We start from the raw sequence: 21,886 nt of genomic DNA, 5'->3' as shown, positions 1-21,886 counted from the left end.
GTACATCATGGTGGGAGTTCCTGCATTCAGAGAGAGCGAGACGTGGCCGACTTCCCACCAACAGAACCCCCATCAGACCCTGTGATCTGGGAATACCCAGTTATTAATGAACTGGACAGGAGCGGCTCCCCTGGTTTTAAAGTGTGCTGATTGAAGTGAAGAAGAGAATTCCTGAGTGAGCACAGGGGGGGGTTCGAGCTGTGATCACTGCGCTATGAGTGTGTGTGTGTGTGTGTGTGTGTGCTGCACAGTCCTGACTGGGCCTGTCCCGTTCACAACAACACAACACAGCTGCACTGGAGGGACTGCAGGCCTCAATGGACGGGGGTCAATACAAACTCTGTGGGGACCAACGCATACCAAATCAGGGGGAACAGAGCAGGAGGTGGAGGAGGCGGAGGAGGAGGGGGAGGGGGCGCACTTTTCTCCCCCAGGATCCCTTCAGTTTGTAAACTTTTAGACTTTTTTCCTTCATAACTCCCTGTGTGCTTTACAAACTCTGGTCCACGTTCTGGTTTTTACGCACAATCTGTGCAAAGCTCTCGTGTGTTGCGCGTACTGTGCAGAAACGGCGCTGCAGTACCCAGCTCGGGGATTTTGGGAGCCAGTCCCTATTGTTCAGATCCCTCCTCCTGCTTGGGAAGTGGGAGGACCCGAAAAGGCGTCGCAAAAGGGAGAATTGTTTGAGAGCTCAGTCATCCAAAAACGGCCTTTCAATGTGAGAAGTTGGGGAGCCGAAGAAAATGTCGGTGGCATCGCAGTAAATTACTAAAGCAGCGAGACTTTAGAGGGAACAGAGAAGTAAAAAAAAAAAGAAGTCGTCGTTTTTGGGGAATAAAGCTGAGAAGAGGAGCGAAGAGAAGATCGTGCGGTTAAAGACGAGGTGTGAGCACCAAGCAGAGCGGTTTGGGTAAGTTTTGTGCCTTCGGTGCGTGTTTTTACGCTGCTACGCTGCTTATTAACGTGTTTTACAAAGTTACAGATACATGTATCAGCCCTGGAGCGTGTTTGCATCCCGACACAACTCTTTAACAACTCGTATGTTGCGCTGTTTAAAGAGAAAGTTGTGATTTGGGTGCTCGCTGAGCGCCTCATGCCGCTCAGCGCTTTAGTAGCCGCATTTGTTTTGTTTTTTTCAGCTTATTGATCCACGTAAAAGTTCATACAAAGGTTGTGTGTCACAAACACTTTTTATTTGCAGCCAGATTTTGTGTCGGGTCTCGGATTTGGAGCTAGTTTTAACCAGAAGAGTTAACTTTGTGTTCGGACTTAGCCTGTTGTTGATTGGATGAACTCTGCGTCCGTATTTTCCGAACTTTTCCTCTGTTTCCTGCGTGTATCTGCGGACACTTACACTCGTACATGGAGAGGTATCAGCCATGTGTGACACGTTGCAGACATTCATGGCTGTGTTTTTACGCATACGCGAGTTTTTCTTGGGGAAATGTGAATGCGCTTTGCAGGCCGCAGCCTATGGTGGCTTCCATAGGGGAACAGAGCGCAGACACGGCGGCTCTGCCAGAGTCACCCTCACATTACCACCGGGGCCGCAGCGATGTATGGAGAATGTAAAAGCCCTAAATCTTCTTCTTCTTTGCTGCATGAAATGTGCTGAGCAGATTGTCATCACGACCCATACCTATGTACCTGAGTGCTCCCACCGCCCCTCACCCCAAACCGAAGCCCCGGTGTCAGAATAACCTCATTAAAGCCTCCAATAAAGTGACAGCTGCTGCAGGAGCCGCGCAGGAATGCAGCCTCTGTCAGGACAGTCTCTCTTGATATCATCCTGTCATTCAGCTCTGATCTAATGAGAAAATGTTGGTCTTAATCCCCGGGCTGCTAATGAGTGATACCGTGCAGGGACCGAGGAAGAGGAGGAGGAGGAGGAAGAGGCCTGAAAGAACTGCCGCAGGGGCTCAAGTTTCCAACCCCAGGTGTCGTTTTGTTGTTTGGATTACATTTAGCCTTTGCTGCCTGGCATGGAGCAACCTCTGCGATCCAGTGACAGACATGGCATCAGACAAGAGGGCCCGAGTGTTCCCCTGAATCAATGTCACCCGGATTAAAAGTCGAAACGAATGGCCTGGCCTCCCCCCAATTAGGCGCACAGTTTATACACGAATTAATTGGTCTCAGTAAAAAAAGGAGGCTCTTGTTGCTTGGTAGCGGGGTTTTGTTGTTTTTGTTGATCATCTCTTGGCAGGCGGCTGGATCAAAGTTGTGCTGAATGATTCCAGTCTGATTATCTGCTCGTTTCTCACACTGATTTGGCCCCTTTGGTAACTGAAGTGGAGAAAGAGGAAGCACCAGGAGGCCAGAATCAGTCTGATAACAGTCTGTGCAGAAGAGTTCTAATACCATGTTTTATTACTAGTTAATCGTCCTATAAACGTCCTATAAAATGTCACAGTTTGTTTCATGATTTTTCGTCATTTTAGAGTAGATGATGTCAAAAGTGTTCGTTCACAGCAGCTGTGTTTTGATCAGACCACATCTTATTTGTAATATAATGTAATACTTAAAAAAATCTAGGAAACTGTTAAGATGGAGAGAACACCATCATACACATGACACATCAGTGAAAATACATCTGAATATTTTTGAAGATCATTTTCTTAGGCTTCTAATCTGCACCATTTATAGCGTGGATGATACATTTCTTAGCTGCAGTCATGCATTTTAACACTCAGCACAGCAGGTGCCTGTCAGGTCCCAATAACAGTGTTATGTGTATGAATGAAACCATTTCAGTCACTAAAGGGAATATTATAGGTGTGTAACCAGTTACATTAAAAAGGCCTGTATCTGTACAGGAAGCTTATGTTTTTTTCATTTTTTCTGGTGTGACCTTTTATAGTGAGGCCTGAAGTTAAATTAATGTTCATTGATCTTGGTTACCTGCCAAACGGCCCTGTATCTGAGACACAGGCTGCCAGTTTTCCACTCTTTTGTCAGCTATCCTGTAAGAGCCCACGTATTACAGCCTGTAAAAAAAAAGTTACTGTGTGTGGATTCATGTCTGCAGCCAATAGAAATACAGCTTCTTGCTCGTGTCTGATTTATAGTTTCAAAATCTGCTTTACTGATAGATGTTAAGAGACATGAGAGGAAGGATAAAGTTTAGGCGACTGGCTGTGTGTTTTTACATCTGGATATAGGTCAAAGTGAGATGATGATTTTTTTTTTTTAAAGATGCATTTAAGGTTTGCAAACAGCCTGCAGATCTGTAAGTTCTGCCTGAGTCTGATGTTTGTGAGGCAGAGGTTCTGGCTGTGCTGCTGGAAAGCAGCATTGTTATTGTAGTGGGTGTAACATTGGCGTTAATTGACAAAGGAGGAAAAAAATCCTTCCTGAGGGCACGCTTTCATCTCTATGACAGCGGATACACTCATGCAGTCATAACAGCCTGCAGACAGATTCTGTGGGCCTTTAGCGTGTGTGTGTGTGAATGGCATCCTGTTCAATCAGGATCATCTCTTTGTATGTATTACTTGTCAACTGGTCGTCACCTGTTTTGAGAGTTGCATGTTAAAAACGGAGCTTGATGGAAGAGAAGGCAGTTCATCATTTTTTTTTTTGGTTAATGTATTTTTTATAACAGCAAGTGACGCACTTCTCTCCAAATAAGGCCTCCTTATTTCCCACTGGCAGGCATTACTGGCCTGTTGACATGCAGTGCATTAGTCCTCCAGCGTGGACAGATTGGAGGCTCGAGCTCAGGCCGCGTGCCCCCAGGAGGGTTTCTGTGTCCAGTCAGACATCCGATAACCAAAGAGGGACACCTGGACCGGCAGGTGGCCGGGGTCCAGAGTACCCCCCCCCCTTCCCCTAGGGCTGCATACCTCTCTCCTCCTGATCCTCCCTGTCAGAGAGAGAGGGAAGAATGTGAGGTAAAAAAAGTGAAGGAGAAAGTACAGACGGAGAAGGAGAGGCTACGCTTATATACAGGCTGTTTATGCATGCAGGAGGCTACATATCATCAATACGCTCATGTTTGAAGCCTTTGTCTTAACAGCCTAATAAGGATAATCCAAAGCTTTTAAACCAGTTGAGTTGATTTGTTCCACTACCTAAACTAAAAGTTAAGAAGCTCTTGATTGGATAATGAAGTTAGCCAAGCCTCACTCTCTCACTCTCTTTCACTCTTTCCATCTTCTACACACACACACAAAACACACACACACACATCTGAAGCGTGTCCTTAGATCATTGATCAATTCCAGACTAAGTAATAAACCGTGTGTGTGTGTGTGTGTGGACAAACAGTCCTCTGTGTGCAAAGCAGATATTTGGACAAAGATTAGGGGGTGTTATTATGAGCCAAAAGCAACCCAGACGCTCTAATAGATCATTTACACACACACGCACACACAGAATCTCGCACACAGTCTACTTTCTCCCACTTTTTAACACTAGTGTTGGTTGGTTTTTGGTCGGGTTTTCTACAGGAATATTAATTGTATTTCTTTTCTTCCTACAATGTGTGAAAGAAACAATAAAAAAAGAAACATCAAGGAATCTGGGCTGTGATCCAGAGCTTTAACCAATAATCAGATTTATAGTGTTGCAGCAGAGAGCGAGCGAGAGAAAAAACTCATCATTGAAGAATGTCAAACTGGCAGGAGAAGACATGATTCAACAGAATAAATCACCGGGCACCAGATTAGCTGGTTATTGGGCCCCTGAGGTTATCAGAAGTGGAATTTTCCATCGACGGTGTGGCTCTTTTGCGAGCGTTTTTGTGATATTTCAGAGCGGGATAATGTGCATCCTGAGTGACGGGACAAATGGCAGCTCTGCTTTTACCATGTCTCACAAATCCAGCTTCTGAAACTGAGAACTCCGGTGCCTCCAGCTGTTTCTCTTCTTAAGAAAGACTTTCAGCTCTCACTTCATAACTGTGCACTCAGACTCGGGGTTGCACCATCGAACACACCCTCGCTTTCTGTTCAATTTCCTGCCTTCTCTCCATTTTCTAAATCCACCTCATATCTGTTCTTTGTCTAACTTTACAGTCTTTCTCCATTCCCTCATCTCTCTTTCCATCTCCCTCTCTCTGCCTTATCTCAGTTTCCTAATGCCTCCTCATATCTGTTTTTCATATAATATTTCACTCACTCTGCTTTTCTCTTCATCTCCCACTGAGAGTTGTAGGGCCAGGCAGCCCTGCTCACTCTCCTTTTTTCTTCTTCTCTGGGTTCCTGCTGAATAATGGGGAGAAATTGCTCTTGATTTATAATTGGTTCCATTCACTCTGATGCATGAGCTGCCAAAAGAGTTGGGGGCCCCTTAACCCACCCCACATCACCCCTCCTCCCTCTCTCGCTCTCTTTCTCCCTGTGATGCAGGAACACACAGGGTGCAGGCTGCATATATGTACAGCTATGAAAGTCTGTATTGGCATGTGTGAGTGCCGTGGCGTTTTATCTCTCAGGCCGAGGATAAGTGGTAGCCTGTTTTTTGGTGTGTTGACATTTGGTGTTGGAAAAACTTCCTGAGGTCTGCATATTTATGTGCCTCTGTGAGTATACTTTTACCATGTAATACGGGCTTGTGTGATTGCTAGCTTATGTGTCACCAAAAGTGTGTGTGTGTGTGTGTGCAAGGGAAGAATAGTTGTGGGTAAGTGAACTATGTAAGTGCATGCATGTGTGTTTGTATGATGAGTACTTCATCTATCTGTCTATTCTTCAGCTACTTAGCTATGGTGTGTAGCAAGCAATGCTTACATCCATCCATCCATCTGTACATCCATCCATCCATCTGTACATTATTCACTCTCCTTCCTTTCATATTCAGTTATCCCCTTTCTTCTTTCCATCTTCCACTCTTATAATCCATAGGTCTTTCCTTCTGTGCACATCTCCTTTATTGACTCTAGTCACTTCCTTCCTTCCCTCCTTCCCTCCTTCCCTCCCTCCTTCCCTCCTTCCCTCCTTCCTTCTGTCCTATGATGATCCAATCCTGTTCCCATGGCCCTGTTGAGCATGCTGGCATCCTGCACCAGGCAGGGGAACATGGCTGGCCGTGTTCACTGTGGCACCACAATTAGCTCTCCGTGGTTAATTCAGCTTCGTTATCTAAATTATGTAAATGCAGTGGTGCCTAATTGATTAGAACGCCCCCCCTCCTCTACATCGCAGGCCTGTCCAGATCTCTCTCGTTAATCCTCGAGACGCTCTGTAGCTCGTTAGTGTCGGATTGTGGGGGGCTTGGACGGCATATAGCTCGTTAATACTTTGTGAAGCGTGTGTGAGAGAGTATTATTGGGGAGGGGGGGATAAATTCTCAACCTCGTTAGGGATGCTTAGTTGCTTTTGATGTGTAATTTTATGGCATGAGAACGAGCAATGTTTTGAGTAGAGGATTTGGACTGGCCCCTCTCCACCTGTTGGGCAAGATTTTTATGCCAAATAAGACTCTATGAGGTTGTCCTAGAAAGCTTGTCCCCTGGGGGTGGAGTGGAGGAAAGATGCATGGGAATCGATTTAGGATCTTCTCTTTGCCAAGTTTTTGCGTGTGTGAAGTAGAGAGCCGAGGAGGATGGCGACGGTCATCTTGGCTTTGCTCTGTCAGTGGAGCTTTATAGTAGAGATAGCAGCATCCAGGTTAAATCTTACCTTGTCTCATTTTTCTCATTTCTCAACTGAAACACAGCAGCAGGTCGGCTATGACACCTGAAAATTACACTTCACAAGATCAAGCTGATGGCACTGCTGCTGTTTAATTGGACTGAATTATTGGATGACTTTCCTGGACTTAGTAATAAAATGATTAGATTGTTATTCAATTTGTTGATCAGCAAAAATAACTGAAATTTAGTGTCTTAAAAATTGACTGTTGGCTGCTTTTTCCCATTTTATTACTGTAAAATATTCTCATATCTTAAATTTACTTTTTACTTATTACTTTACTTACTTTTACAATGTTTTTATGACTTCAAATATTAATAAATGAATTAATGGAGGGGTTAACCAATAGTCAGCTGTTGCAGGTTTAAACATTTAATGAAAGGTTGGTTAAAATAAGTGTGTCTGTGGTGCGTCTGTGCCGTGCGTTGTTTCCTGTATGGCGGTCTGAGGGTGACCCAGGTGTGGTGTTGGTTTACTAAGTGATCTCCAAACCCTCCTTGTCCTCCTCAGCTCAGCACAAACCCCCGGGGCCAGGCCGAGAGGCCAGCAAACAGATTGACAGAGTGAGGAGAAAATATGTTGGGACATTCAGTGACGCTCTCACACACGCTCTCTCAAACACACCCTCTCATTGACGAGGCTCTGCTCTCCTCCTGCTCGCCTGCCAGTTGACATCCTCTCTATTAATTTGAGTCGCTGTTCAGCTTTCTTAGTCAGCCTCCCCCCCCCCCCCCCCCCCCCACTGCCTTCATAAACCCCCCCCTTACCCATCTCACATCAGTCCATAAAGACATTGAAGCCCCTCTCCTCCTCCTTCTCCCTGCCTCCACAAAACTCTCCACACACCACTCTCAGTCCTCTTGGTCATTGAGCTCCCTCCCTCCTCTTCTCTTTGGTCATTTAGCAAGGCCCATCAGCTCTTCCCCGGGCCCTTCAGAGTAGCGTCTCCCCTTTCTCCAGGGGTCTGCGGGGTCTTTGTCCATGCACCGGCTCACTGCTTTACAATGACTCTCCACTCTATTAAGGTGCGTTCTGCCTGTTAGCGTCGCCAATGGCAACCGGCCTCCCGCATGGCAGCTATGCAGCATGGCATTGTGGGCTGCGGGCCCGAGCGGGGCAGTTGAACCCCCAGCACTCCTCACACTTGACACCGCATGTGTTTATCTAAAGGGGGGGCTTTGTGGTGTTTGGAGAACCTCGAGGGGAGGAGGAGGGGGGAGCACAGGGTGTAAAAAGACGTAAAACTGGGGGAGGAGGGAGTGCAAGAGGGGAATTTGGGGAGGTGATAAATATTCAACAGCTCTGTTCCTCAGAAGGAGTTACTACCCTGCAACCCCTCCACCACCTCCACCTCCTCCTCCCTCCTGTGTGTCTTCTCCATGCCAGAAAGCAGATGGAATGTGAGCACTCAGGGAGGAGGCTCCAGTCTGGTTTTATCCAATTAGCAGGGTTGTCAAAATGAATTTATCCATGGAGGCAGCGAGACAATGGGACCGGCAGTGGCCCGGCAGAACAGGGGCCCCGGTGTCTTTACTTAGCACGCTCACAATGAACTTCTTTAAAGTGACTCTGTCCCTCAACATATAAGGCACTCTGCATACCTACAGTCAGGATGCATGCCTGCACACCACCACCGCAACCTCATACTGTCTGCTAGCTGAGCTTTATCCTCATCTGCTCTGTGATGCATGTACCCGGCCGGCTTTTGAGGATGGCCTGAGTCAAGCCGCAGGTTATTTCAGTTGAGTCCAAGTCAAGTGCTTGAGGCAGGCCCGAGTCAAGTCCTCACAAGAAAAAAGCAAGTCAAGAGGCTTTCAAGTCTCACTATAATGACCATTAAATGGCACATAATCCATTTAAAGGCTGTGTTAAGAGTGGGAATGTGCCAATTACTCTACTTGTGATCTCTACTGTGAAGAGTCCTCCATTTATTTATTATGTCTGTATGGAATCATTTTCATGAATGATGCCAGTGATTTCAGAGCTACATCCTGTGGCCAAAGGAATTTGATAGATTTAATGTGATCAGTTATATCATCTAAGCACTACTGCACTAATTTCGGTGCAGGCGCTTCTCATACTGACAGCAAAGCAGTCCAGTTTAAAGCTGGACTGGGCCTTCGGGTTTGCAAATGTATTTCTGTAAAAACATGTTTATCTATTGTGCATGTACCTCAAATAACTGGCTGTCAGTCAGTGGACCGATGGAGGCAGTGGTGCACAAACAGATGTTTTAGTGAAAGTGTGTCTGTTTTTAATGTGTGTGTCACCATGAAAGAAAGAAAAACATGCTGTAATTTTGCCCCACAGCCGTTTGTCCACAATTATTTTAGGCATAGGAAAGAATTTCCTCTGCTGACAGTAAAATGATAAGATGATTGGTGAAAACCTTTCCTCGTTAAGACACATCATGAAGGAGTTCAGTCTCACAGTAGCCTCAGCTTGATTACAGAAATAACTGTACTCTCTAATCAAACTTGTGCACTGCAGCTTAAAAAGTTCACACAGTTCCGTCTCTGCACTGTCGCTGAAGTATGTTTAAAATGCCACAAACTGTTCACCATGCATGTGTTCCCCATGGTGAGGCTGTAACAGAACACACACACAGACACACACTCTTAATTTAGAGGAGCTGTCTGCTTGTATGCTCTGTTTTTTATCAGTCTCGCTGATGCGTAGAGGGCTCCTCTCCCTCTCTGTGTCTTCCCTGGGAAGAACGTATGGAAAAAGTTGGACATAGATGTCAGGCCAGCTTTTCATCTTCAGGCAGGGTATCTGCTAAGCAAACACAGGACCCAGCTGACTAATGAATCAGGCAGGCTTGGAGGAGGGAGTGATGATGTATGAGCGAGGCCTTCTCATACTGCTAGTACAACAGTGCTAGTACCTGACTGTCAGTGCTTTTATTGTGAAATTAGGACCGGTAAGAGGTTGCGAGCATCCTGCTGGGCATCTAGCTAACAGACTGTCTGCTGCGGTTTACGGTTGGCGATCCTCACAGCTGGGACAGGTGCTGGACACAGACGCATGTGTCTTCATGGGCAGCTGTCCCAGGTTGTGTCCAAACAGCGACCGGCCACAGAAGCCGCAGTCCTTCAGCTCTGCTCACTGCTGGTCCCACAGAAGCTCGCTGTGTTTGTTTACAGAGTGAGCCACTACTGATGGACCACTCTGGAAGTAATGAGACCATACATGTATGTGAAGAATTAAAAATATGTCTCAGGAGTTCTCTGCCATCTTAGAGCTAAATTTAATACATTTATATTAATATAACATCATCAAAAGTGACTGAGTCACACGACTACTCGTGTTTAAATATTTATAACTCTTCTTTCAGCTTTTAGAGAACTTTGGTAAATTTAAGGTGATGATTACACTCCTTTGTGAACATCACAGAGGCATATGTGTTCTTTTTGAGACTGCTTACAATAGTAGTCCAGCCAGAGTCTACATCACACACATGCACAGTTAATAGATATCTTACAGAGGTCATATAGTCTTCATCACATTTTTGCTTGTCTTAATAATTCTGATGCACATACATCTGGACACAAACACAAACTTGGATGTTGGATGAACACCATTTTTTTCTAATATTTATGGAAAAATGGCGAACACTTTCATAATTTACTTGTCAGGTGATTGAACGGACAGTTTGTTTGTCAACCAATCAGTTGCTGTTGGCTTGAAACACAAGAAAACCATGAGCTGTGCTCATCAGCTTAGTCTTCAGTGGGGCTCCACACCAACCTTAAAACTGGAACTCCAGAGACTGCTGTTAGCTTTTTTGCTAACAGGTTTGTTGCTAACACAAGGTCTAATGAATGAATGAATTTTGTGTAACTAATCTTTTTGCTTGTGTTCAGTTTTTTTGCTGCCTTCATGTTGCACAATATATAAAACTCATAGCTTTTCCGTTGAATAAAAAGGCTGTTGGCTCATTAAGTGATCCGCTAATCATTACCACACCGTTGTGATGAAATTAATTATGTAAAAATTGTTTATACACATCTGAAATGTGCAATTAGAACGCAGCAGAGTGATGTGTGGTCCGCTGTGGCAGTTAACAGCTGGTTTTCCATCAGCCTGCTGCTTTGCTCATTTTCAATAAATGTGCCAGGCAGCTAAACATTTTCACTGCTGCCATTAGATGATGAAGGTGCATTGTAAGAGTTTCCATTCTCTTACTGTCCTGCTTTGGCCCCTAGTGTGTGTGTGAGAGAGAGAGAGAGAGAGAGAGAGAGAGAGAGAGAGAGAGTCATTAATCATCCCGCTTGCCATAATAAGATGAGGACAAATATGTGTGTTAAAGTTGCTTCTACTTTTACAGTTTCAGTGCAGCACAGTGTGTGTGTGTATGATCGTGTATGAGTGAGAGAGAGAAAGAGAGATTCAGCTTTGCAGGACCACCCTCCTCATCCTGACGGGAAGTTGTTAGTTTAACCTGACAGGAAAGAATTCGGGAAACTTGGCAGCAAGCGACAAGGGAGCGAGAAAAAGCTCCCCTCTCTGCATTAACTGTTAATAGACTGACCATCGTCCTCCTCATTTCCTTTCAATACTAAAATATCAGAGCTCGCTCCTCTCCTCCATCTTAGACACTGCTGTGATTTAAATTCCCCTCCGCCCCCCTTCGCCTCCTGCCTCTCATTAGTTGTTCTTTGTCCCAGCTCTTGAATGCAGCCTGTGTGTTTTCTCGTCCTCCCTCCTTCCTCCTCTCAGACCCTCTACCTGTATCTGTTACACCTGAGCGGGAAGGTGGAGGGGTCAGGTTACAGCCCACAGAATGAGGGCGCCCCTTTGATCGGCGCAGACTGATTGGGTGCGGGTGCAGGCGGAGGAGATGAGGGGGTCAGCGGTGAGATGGGGGCTGACAGAAAAGAAAGGCTTTATTTGTGTCTGGAGTTTGACTGCTGAGGGGTACTGCAGAGTGCGCTGGGTTGTGTTTCGTTAATGGTTGCCTGTTTGTATGTGTGTGTATACAAGTAAAGTTCAAGCAGAGAATAAGTGCAGTGGTGTGTGTATGAATTCAAGGCTGACTTGTTGATGGATGATTTGTGTGGTTTTGTCGTCAGTGTGCGATTGTTTGTTTCAGTCAGAACAACATGACTTAAACCGTTTAGTGTCCGCAAATGACCCGCTAACCTCCACCTCTGTGTGTTACAGGGGGTAGTGTATGGAAGATGTCTGGAAAGCAAGACTGGACTCCGTGGATGAAAAAGAGAAGGGCTCCAGTGTTGTGCACTCTGGCTGCAGTGCTGCTGTGCTGCCTGCAGAGCGGCGCTTCAGCAACGGGTGAGTTCATGTCCATGTAATGTGGCTCTTATATTATTTTGCTTTGAACAGTCTGCAGGTTTGAAATGGAAACGCTTCCACTCTTTGTGCCCTCTGTCACTGTTTTGCTCCATCCATCCATGTGTGAGTGCCTTAGTACATTACTTATTCTAAGCACCTGGTGCAGGACAGGTCCTGCCAGGGAAAAAATGTTCTGGCTCCCTCACATGGACTGAGGTGTTTTTACGTGTCTGGCAGCAGCTACAGCAGTTTGTTTGAAATAAATCTGAAGTCTTTTGGACGAGCTGGACCTGCCACCATGGGTGCACTGAAAGAGAAGTATTGTTTGTACTGTGGAGCTGCACCCATCAAGCCATTAATCAGTTCAACTCGGTGAAAAATTGTTTTTATACATTTTTTCAACAAAATGCTAGGTTTGCAGAAATCAGAATGTGTTGTCTTAGTTTACAGTAAACTATTAACGAATTGTCAAGAGATTCAATGAATAACCTGTCCTATAAGTCATTATGCTGTTTGTACTGATCACTTTCTGTACTCTCTCCTTCAGATGAGGTGCCCGTGTTCACTGAGGAGCCTCAGTCCGTGGTGCAGAAGCTGGGAGGCAGTGTCCGCCTGCGCTGCAGCGCCCGGCCCGCCTCCACCAACATCAGCTGGCGCCTGAACGGCCAGGAGCTGGTGGATGGAGACCTAGGTGTCATGCTGGACCCCAGCAGCCTGTTCATCCCCATGCTGTCCAACCTCACTCTGGGCAGATACCAGTGTGTGGCCAGCACCGGTGCTGGAGCCCTTGCCAGCGTGCCAGCTAACGTCACCGCTGCCAGTGAGTAGCCGCCCACACAAAAAGCTGTGACAAATAAACACAAACACACAGGCTCCCCTTGGTTTTGGTTTGTAAGAGTATCCAAAGAACGTCTCTGACTTAATTTTCTTCAAGTAGAACAAAAACAGTGCAGGGGCGGTATTTGTTTGCTTAAAATCAAACCAGTACAACTCTGTAAACCTTGTACTTTTCCACTGCTTGTGGCTAGTCTGCGTTTTCATCTTACAAAACACACAAAGCAGCTTCAGCGCACTGATTAGCTGTATGTATTCACTGTAGTTAGACAAAAACAGCTGTTTTTATGCAGTGCTAATGGAGTTGCAGTAAAAGATTCCTGATGCTGACGTTTTTAGTGCTCTGCCGGTTCGAGTGTGTGGTGTTATATTTGATATGCATCATGGGACCGAGAGGGGGCCTGAAACTGTGAAACATGAGCTGTAGGAATGGAGGGGACCCAGGGGCCGGGGGCCAGTCTGAGCATTGGGGGGGGAGGAGAGGGGACTCGGGCTCTGGCCCCCTTTGCTCCCCACAACACCACATTCCTCTCCACAGGGCCCGACAGCAGGTCTCACCAGAAATTATGGCCCCATAATTGGGTAGAGGGCTATGGGGAGATAAGAGTGTGTGTGTGAGGGGGTGGACAGAGGATATGGGTGTATGCTGCAGCAGAAAACACCATTAGGTTAAAAAAAAGGTTGTTGTTAACAGTGTTTTACATGAAGTGATGTGATGTATGAGGCTGCCATGGCTGCAGAAACTGGAGGTGTTTGAGGCCAGTCGAGACAAGATCCTGACACAAGATGAGACGTGATGTCACATTCTCTGTCTCCACGAAGGCCTCCATAACCTCACTCCTCCTTCGCTCCTCACCCTGTCACTTTCCCTCCTCCTTTCATTATCCTCCTCTTGTTTTTATTTTCCTCTCTTTTCTACAAAGGGCATTAAAAGTTATTGATAGTTCCAATAGCGGATGAATCTGTTGGGATAACCACATGTGGAGCCAGACTGTTTGCCCCACCTCCCTTAAAAACGTCTATAATTTAATAACGGTTTCTTCTCGGCCACCCCCAAACCGCCCAAGGAATTGCTCCACAGGGAGTGTGTACGTGCCTGCCTCTCCTTGTGCGCCCTCTTAGTTGTGTGCACATGTTTTTCGTGATCAGGATAGGTTGATTCCAGACCCTCCACACTATCCGACTCTGAAGAATCTGCACTTTTTTGGCAGAAGTTAAAAGCTCCTCGTGTGCAGACATTCACCCTCCTTTTTTTTTAATGCTTTAGAAGAGAAACGTGTATCTGCACAATGTGAACGCACAACACGTTGCACAAACATGTTATAATTCAGGCACACAGATGCAGGCCTCCTACCGCTACACATAAAAATGATGAATGCACTGTCTCTCTAGAAATATTTAAGTCGGCCTTGCCAAGCAGCGCTGGTGCGGGAGGTCTGCTTTATGAATACCATCAATCCTCCATCCTGCATGCAGGATGCACACACACACACAGAAACACACACCTGAGAGGTGCCTTTGTGTGTGTGTTGTGGGGGGGTTAAAAGGTGTAAATGGAGGAATTTGAAGGAGGAAGGTGGGATGGGTCGATAAGAGACAGAGAGGGGTGAGGAGGAGGGGGGTGTCTGTAAAAACAGCACCTGATTGATTTAGCAAATGGAGCGCCGCACGGCCTCTCTCGCTCACACACACACACACACACACACACTAAGCCTAACATGTCCTGGCTGGGATTCTCATCTTTCAGAATAAGAGCTGACTGAGATGGAGTTGTGTTGTGTGTAGACTCTGATCTTCCCCCATTAAAGCTCCAGACGCAGGGACAGCATGGTGAATAAATCAGCTGCCCGCAGTGAATGTGTTTGCTCAGAGCTTTGAGTAAATCACTGTGATGCCCCCTATCAGTAGATACTGTGGTCTTAACTAAACTTGCTTATTGAATTAGATCTGTATACAAAGTCTGATCGGCAGACTTGTTTATAGCAGCAGCAGGGTGTGTGTTTGCTCCAAGAAAAACACTGCAGTTTATAGCACCTCTGGAAAGAATGGAGGGAGAGAGGCTGTGTGTGTTAAGAATAAATCAGCAAAGGCTGGTAGACATTTAATTATGTTGCTAGAGAAGTTTTATTTATCTTTCATTGCACTGTTGGATTCCATGATGACAAATTTTCCCCTCTTTTCTCCAAATCTATAAAATGGCAGCACCTCCCCTGCACAGATTTTTACGGCTTCTTCTTAAGAGCCGAGTTTTGCTGCTTCCTCTCAAACCCAAACTGGCTATCTTCCCCTGAAACCCTATAGGATGGACTGCCCTCACCTTTGACCTCATGTCCAGGCCTCAGGGCTGCTCAGGCGGCGAGTGGGGGGTGGTGGTTTAGGAGGTCAGGGGTCAGCTGAGTGTCTGTGCTGTGCAGACTGCGTGTCTGCGGACACAGTCTCAGCACATGGCCTCAGTAATCCTACTCCCTACATTTCCCACAGAATCTGAACCAGCTCCAGTCCCAGAGTAATGTTTGACAGGATTAATGGTACCGACTGATGTCAGACGCCATTTTTAGGCTTCAGGACACGAACATTAGTAAACCAGGAAAAATTAGCAAGAGTGCTTTTATAAAAATTTCTGTGACTTCCAGCAGATCATGTTAAGACAAGCAGTGGGAACGAAGTTACTGAACTGAGTCAGAACATTAGAGACGCTGTGGGAACGTGGTTACAACACAGCAGGCTCGGGATGATGCGAGAGACACCCGATATCAAAAAGGCTCGGTTATTATTGCTGAGATTATTGTGGTTTTCTGCTTCCAAAGCTGAGGACTGACTGTGTACATTTGCAGTTAGATGTGATTTGCACACCGTTCTGCCATGATGACAGAATGGAGAACTGTAAGACAGCGCTGACCCCCCCCCCCTCCCCCTCCCATTCGTTGTGTGTTTCTTTAGAGCTGCGGGACTTCGAGCATGATGACCAACAGGAGATCGAAGTTGATGAAGGCAACACGGCTGTGATTGAATGTCACCTCCCTGAGAGCCAGCCCAAGGCTCAGGTCCGCTACAGCGTCAAACAGGAATGGCTGGAAACCTCCAAAGGTACAGAATGGCTTCAGTTCATTAAAGTCTTTCATAATATGCAGCATCTCTTCCTTCTTAATTCCCCGCACTATCTTCATAATTTACTGGAATGCTCTAATCCTGCTATCAGAGCAATCATAAGACTGATGATAAGGGTTTTTATCTGGAGAATGTTGAAACATGGGAATGCCATTGTTTATTTTTCAAACTATTTACTTCCAAGTTGCCTGGAAGAGAAGAAAAGCTCCAGTGGTTTGTGGCTGGTATGCTGATGATGCCTGGGAGCTGTAGGTACTGATATCAGCCTCTTATCTGTGAGGAAATGAATACCACATTGACGAGCATTCTGGGTCAGACACAAGGGCGCCACTCTGTGGCCTGTGTTGACAGTGCAGCTGTGTGTTGGAATGGCACACAGGGCTCATGTTACACACAGTTTCACAGTGTGGATTTTTCTGTGGTTCCTTTCTTTGTCTTTTCTGAGTTTTCTCATGAATTTCTTTGTGAAACCTGACCTTGTTGTAGGTGTTACCTCTAAACCGTTTACTGGTTTTGTCAAACATTGTGGGCTCTTCTCACACCGGCATCTGTTTTCTCCTGCAGGGAACTACCTCATCATGCCCTCAGGGAACCTGCAGATAGCCAACGCCACGCAGGATGATGAGGGGCCATACAAGTGTGCAGCTTACAACCCCGTCACTCAGGAGGTCAAAACCTCCACCTCTGCAGACCGCCTGCGCATACGCCGTGAGTATCCAACTCTGACACTCTAACCACTGGATTTTTGTCTCATTAAAACACATTGAGCTTTCTCTCCCCCTCCCTAAAGGGAAGATGCACTAAAATGGGAAAAAATGTTTTTTAGCTGCATTGTGCACCAATAGAGTTTTTGTTTCAGTGTGACATTTAGCACATGATCTTGCTACATCTTGTCACAGTGCTGGTTTTACAAATGTCTTTTACGACATAATGACAGTCTTTTTTTTTCACCATCGTCTCTCACAGGCTCCACCTCAGAAGCAGCTCGGATCATTTACCCGCCGGCGCCTCGTTCCATCATGGTGACCAAAGGCCAGCGGCTGGTGCTGGAATGTGTGGCCAGTGGCATCCCCACTCCTCAGGTGACATGGGCAAAGGATGGGCAGGACTTGCGTTTCCATAACAACACACGATTCCTGCTCAGCAATCTCCTAATCGATGCCGTGGTCGAGGGGGACTCTGGCACTTACATCTGCCAGGCGGACAACGGCATCGGCTCAGCCAGCGCCGCCACGGCCCTCTATGACGTGCAAGTGTTTGGTGAGTAAAGTGGGGTCTGTGTCATGGATTTAATAATTAGACTGACTCCTGTTTGGCGCGCTGAGAAGACGGGGGTCTGTGTGCACACTCATGTGCGGCTGGGTGGTGTTCTGTACGAAAGAGCTGGTGGAGACAGAGCTCTATTCTGTACCAGGACTTACTTGATTGAGTGTGTCTAGGTTATGGATGACTGTTTTTACAGTGATTTTCTGTGTGTGTGGGTGTGCGTGCCTATTTGTGTGTGAGTGTGTTGTGGGGCTTGTCTCTCTGCAGCTGGCTCTAATTAAAGCCAAAGTGCTGCTGTAGCTGTAATGAGCCATGCCCCATTCACAAGCAGCCAACCATCAACTAGCTGGCCTGCCTGGCTCTACACACCCTCCTGTCATATATCCTCACACACGAGCATGATTACATGTTTTTTTTTACTCAGGCACACACGTGACACTAAAGCTGAAATGAATTATTGTCTGAAATAGACAACCTTTCTGTTAATCACAGTCAAGAATGGCAAACGTTAAGTGTTTTTTTCTGTTTGAAATCATTAGAAATGGAATATTGTTTGGTTTCGGTTGGTTAGTCTGACAAAACATAAACACTGGCACCTTTTTGAAATGTTTGGAAAGTTGAGGTGATTAGATGACAAAGCATTCAGCAGATTAAGCTGCAACTAGTGATTAAATCCAATTGTTGTTGTTTGGTCTGGTAGTATGGTAGTAATAGTTTTCCTCATTTTTCCCTCCTGTCTCCTGCAGAGCCTCCTCAGGTGACAGTGGAGCTGCAGCAGCAGGAAGTCGTGTTAGGGGAAACGGTGCGGATCACCTGCCAGGCCCGAGGTAAACCCGCCCCCTCTGTGATTTGGCTCCACAATGCCCAACCCCTCTCCCCATCCCCCCGCCACCGCCTCAGCTCCCGGGTTCTGCGTGTCTCCAACGTTGGACCCCAGGATGATGGTCTGTACCAGTGCATGGCTGAGAATGGGGTGGGCAGCTCACAGGCCTCCACTCGCCTCATCACTGTATCGACTGGTGAGTGGAGTTGTTTTGATCTATTTTTATTCTTTTGTTTTTCTTTTATTTTTTTTAAGTTATTACATTTCTTAACGTCTCTTTGTTTACAGGGATTTCAGCCCGGGGAAAGCTGCCTTCCATCTATCGCCCGCTCAGCCCAGATAAGGTGCTGAGAGAGCAGCCGCCTATGAGGCCTGGAGCTGCAGGTGCCATGCTGCCTCTGGACTGTTCTGGACTACCAGGGCAGATCCTGCCTGCAGAAGCTCCCATAATCCTCAGCCAGCCACGCACAGGCAAGGCTGACTACTATGAGCTCACATGGAGGCCCCGGCACGAAAGAGGCCCCCCTGTGCTGGAGTATATGATCAAATACAGAAAGGTACATGTGCTTCTAACTACCTCAAACATGTGCTCATCCTGAGCGAGAAACTGAACCGTGTGACCCCCCCCCCTCTCTTAGGTGGGTGACCCCCTTGCAGAGTGGATCTCCAGCAGTATCTCAGGCTCTCTCCACAAGCTGATGCTGGCTAAGCTGCATCCAGACAGCCTGTATGAGGTTGAGATGGCTGCCAAGAACTGTGCAGGTTTGGGACAACCTGCTATGATGACCTTCAGAACTGGCAAAGGTAGGAGACTGCCTCAGAATTATTTATAGAACACCATCTGTTTAAAGTCTCATTTCTTTAATGCAAAATGTGATCTTTACTCAAACTTCTCTGTCTGCAGGTCGTAAAGGTCCCGGAGGACAAAATGATCCTCCAAAAACTCCTGCTGTCCCTTCACCAAGCCTCTCTCGTAAGCACCTAGCACGGCCTCCTTAATAAATCCTCCTTTGAATAACAATACTAATAAGACCAACATTAACATAACTAGCTGCTGTTCTAACTCTGACTAACAGTTCTCACTCTCTCTTGCCTTTCTGTGACTGAAGGATGAGCTAACAGTAAGTGCTGAATGTGAAGAGTCTGTTTTGTCTCAGTTTAAGTAGTGTCATTTATCTGACACAACATTCCTGCTCCTACTGCAGCTCCAGAAGCCCCCGACAAGCCCACAGTCTCCACGGCAACAGAAACGTCGGCATACGTGACTTGGATTCCTCGTGGCAACCGAGGCTTCCCCATCCAGTCATTTCGGGTGGAGTACAAGAAGGTGAAGAAGGCCGGAGAGGACTGGGTGACTGCTGTAGAGAACATCCCGCCATCGCGGCTCTCGGTGGAGATCACAGACCTGGAGAAAGGTCAGCCATCTTTACACTGCATGTTACAACAGTGTCGTTGTTATTCGCTGTGCTCTGACTCGGTGGAGCAGGAGGAGGAGGAGGCAGGGGGAGTAGAAGGATGGCATGCCATATAATTACAGTGATGATGTCCTGCATAATTACATTCCCACGGCTCATAAATGTATCATCATAATGAGTGTTGTTACAGTCATTTCAGTAATTACTACCATCAATCAAAACCATAAGCAGGTCAGAGTCAGCACTCTGAGTAAAACAAACATCATTAGTCAACACACACACACACGAGTCAATGTATCCTCAGGAGACAGAGCAGTGATGGTTTTCCTCTTCCTGTAGGGACGTCCTACAAGTTCCGTGTGGTGGCTGTGAATGTGATCGGTTCCAGTCCTCCCAGTGCGCCTTCGAAGGCCTACACAGTGGTGGGTGGGAGAACGCACGAGCGCCCCGTTGATGGACCCTACATCACCTACAATGAAGCCATCAATGAGACCACCATCATCCTGAAATGGACGGTGGGTCTCCAGACAAACAGAAACATTCACGTCTCCAGCATCAAGCAGACTTTTTAAAGGCTTTATTTCTGTCTCAACAGTACACTCCTGTCAACAACACGCCAATCTATGGTTTCTACATCTACTACCGGCCGACAGACAGCGATAATGACAGTGACTATAAAAAGGATGTGGTGGAGGGAGACAGATACTGGCACTCCATCACTGACCTGCAGCCTGAGACCGCCTATGACATCAAGATGCAGAGCTTCAACGAGAAGGGCGAGAGCGAATTTGGCAATGTTGTGATCCTTGAAACTAAAGGTGAGCTCATAGCTAAAATCAGTGTGGAGGGAGCTCAGTCAGGATTCTTTTACAAACGGTTTGTCCCCCTTTTTTTCTCTTCAGCTCGTCTAAATCACCAGCGCCCTTTTCCATCAGAGAGCACAGACACCCCAATGGGACACCCCAGTGGGCCGGTGCCTCGACCTGGTGACCTCCCCTACCTCATAGTTGGTATCGTTCTGGGAGCCTTTGTCTTCATCATAGTTGCCTTCATCCCCTTCTGCCTCTGGAGGGCTTGGGCCAAACAGAGTGAGTGCTCCTCGTGTTTTCCTTGAACCAAATTTCTGCAGAAATGAAACCGTCCACACCGGTTTGATTCTTGTTTTTCTATTTGTTTCAGAGCAAACATCTGACTTGTGTTTCCCTGCTGTGGCCACCCCTGTGTCATCATGTCAGTACACCATGGTTCCTCTTCAGGGACTTGCACTTGTTGGTCACTGCCCGCTGGATGGTCACATGACTGCTCCTCATGGCATCTACCCTGCTAACGGAGAATACACTCCAAACGGCAAACTTCACCACCCAAAGCACTGCCTGCCAGGGCTGCAGCAGGTACGAGTGTATTCAACATGGATGAGACGGAGAGACGGAGGCAGACCAGTTAAAATAGATATGTTTTGTGCTTTGCAGGATGATGTGGATTGTGATATGGAGTGTGACACCCTGCTGCCACAAACAGTGCCAAATGGACATCTGGCTGTGTACCGCTACTCCAACGGGTAAGTCATCCGATTTAACTGAAAATGAAAAACACGAGCCAAAAATTCTCCATCATAAATGACATTAAACTGACCTGCAAAATGTTTTTTTTCCCTCAGTGTTACTGACCATCATGACCCGACCTGCTGTTCTCCTGATGACTCCACCCACCAGCTCCTTGAACCCTCCAGTCTGCCTATCACGTCACAGGAAGTGGGAGGTGGGGGCAACACAGAGGAAGGCGTAACTCAAAGTACGTGCGCATGCCTTGACATCTGCAGCAGACTGATGTTTTCCGATGTCTAGAGAGAGTTGAGATTATTTTGTGACACTTTCAATGCTTAACTTGAGAGCCCAACCTCCATATCAAACAAACTCAGCATAATATGTTCTGACCTGACCAGTTGTTTTTTTTTCCTCTGCAGAACCCACATCTTTCCCTTTTCTGTCTCTAGAAGATGAAGGTATTTTCACCACATCATCTTCAACAGCCACAACGCCACAATCCCACGACACGACAATACAGGAAGTCAACATCCTCCCGAACGAAGCATCCCACGAGGACGAAGGGACGGCCAACACAACAGATGCATAAGAGACTTGTTGAATAACCAGAAGAAAACAAGAGAAAATATTTATTTTTGTATCACAGATATTTATATATTTATGCTTTTGTACATATGTGTCTGATTATACTGTATATAAGGTTATTTTCATATTGAAAAAAATACATACATCTCCTCACTCTGTCATGGACAAAAGGAGTTTTATGTTGTGACGCTGTCTGCATTTCCTGGGGAGGGACGAAACCTAAATTTGAGACGTTATTCCTCGCGTGGAGAAGATGAGTCTGCGGGGGCTTCGTCTCAGTTCAGCACTTCACGCCTACGCCTTCCCCACTCCTCATTTCATTCCCTGTCAACATCCTAAATGCTCGGACCCTTAGGTACTTAGCTTTATGTACTACACAAA

General features: G+C 46.5%; 1 protein-coding gene across 2 annotated transcripts; it reads left to right on the top strand.

The window, feature by feature from the left end:
• Positions 1–660: 660 nt before the first annotated feature.
• boc (BOC cell adhesion associated, oncogene regulated) lies at positions 661–21,658 on the top strand. Of its 2 annotated transcripts, XM_028433444.1 has the most exons (18): positions 661–910; positions 11,802–11,930; positions 12,478–12,750; positions 15,705–15,851; positions 16,437–16,580; positions 16,839–17,132; positions 17,885–18,157; positions 18,250–18,518; positions 18,600–18,765; positions 18,866–18,934; positions 19,167–19,376; positions 19,716–19,891; positions 19,972–20,194; positions 20,279–20,464; positions 20,556–20,767; positions 20,846–20,934; positions 21,034–21,167; positions 21,340–21,658. In XM_028433444.1, the coding sequence occupies exons 2-18, from the start codon at positions 11,819–11,821 to the stop codon at positions 21,507–21,509; spliced, it is 3,147 nt and encodes a 1,048-aa protein (XP_028289245.1). In that variant the 5' UTR covers positions 661–910; positions 11,802–11,818; the 3' UTR covers positions 21,510–21,658. The 2 variants fall into 2 exon arrangements, with proteins under 2 accessions (XP_028289245.1, XP_028289244.1); XM_028433443.1 differs by having other exon boundaries at positions 19,972–20,464.
• Positions 21,659–21,886: the final 228 nt, after the last annotated feature.

The sequence above is a fragment of the Parambassis ranga genome, chromosome 20 (assembly GCF_900634625.1).
Source record: "Parambassis ranga chromosome 20, fParRan2.1, whole genome shotgun sequence".
Classification (NCBI taxonomy): domain Eukaryota; kingdom Metazoa; phylum Chordata; class Actinopteri; family Ambassidae; genus Parambassis; species Parambassis ranga.
The sequence above is the reverse complement of the archived record's forward strand: the minus strand, read 5'-3'. Positions and strand labels throughout refer to the sequence as shown.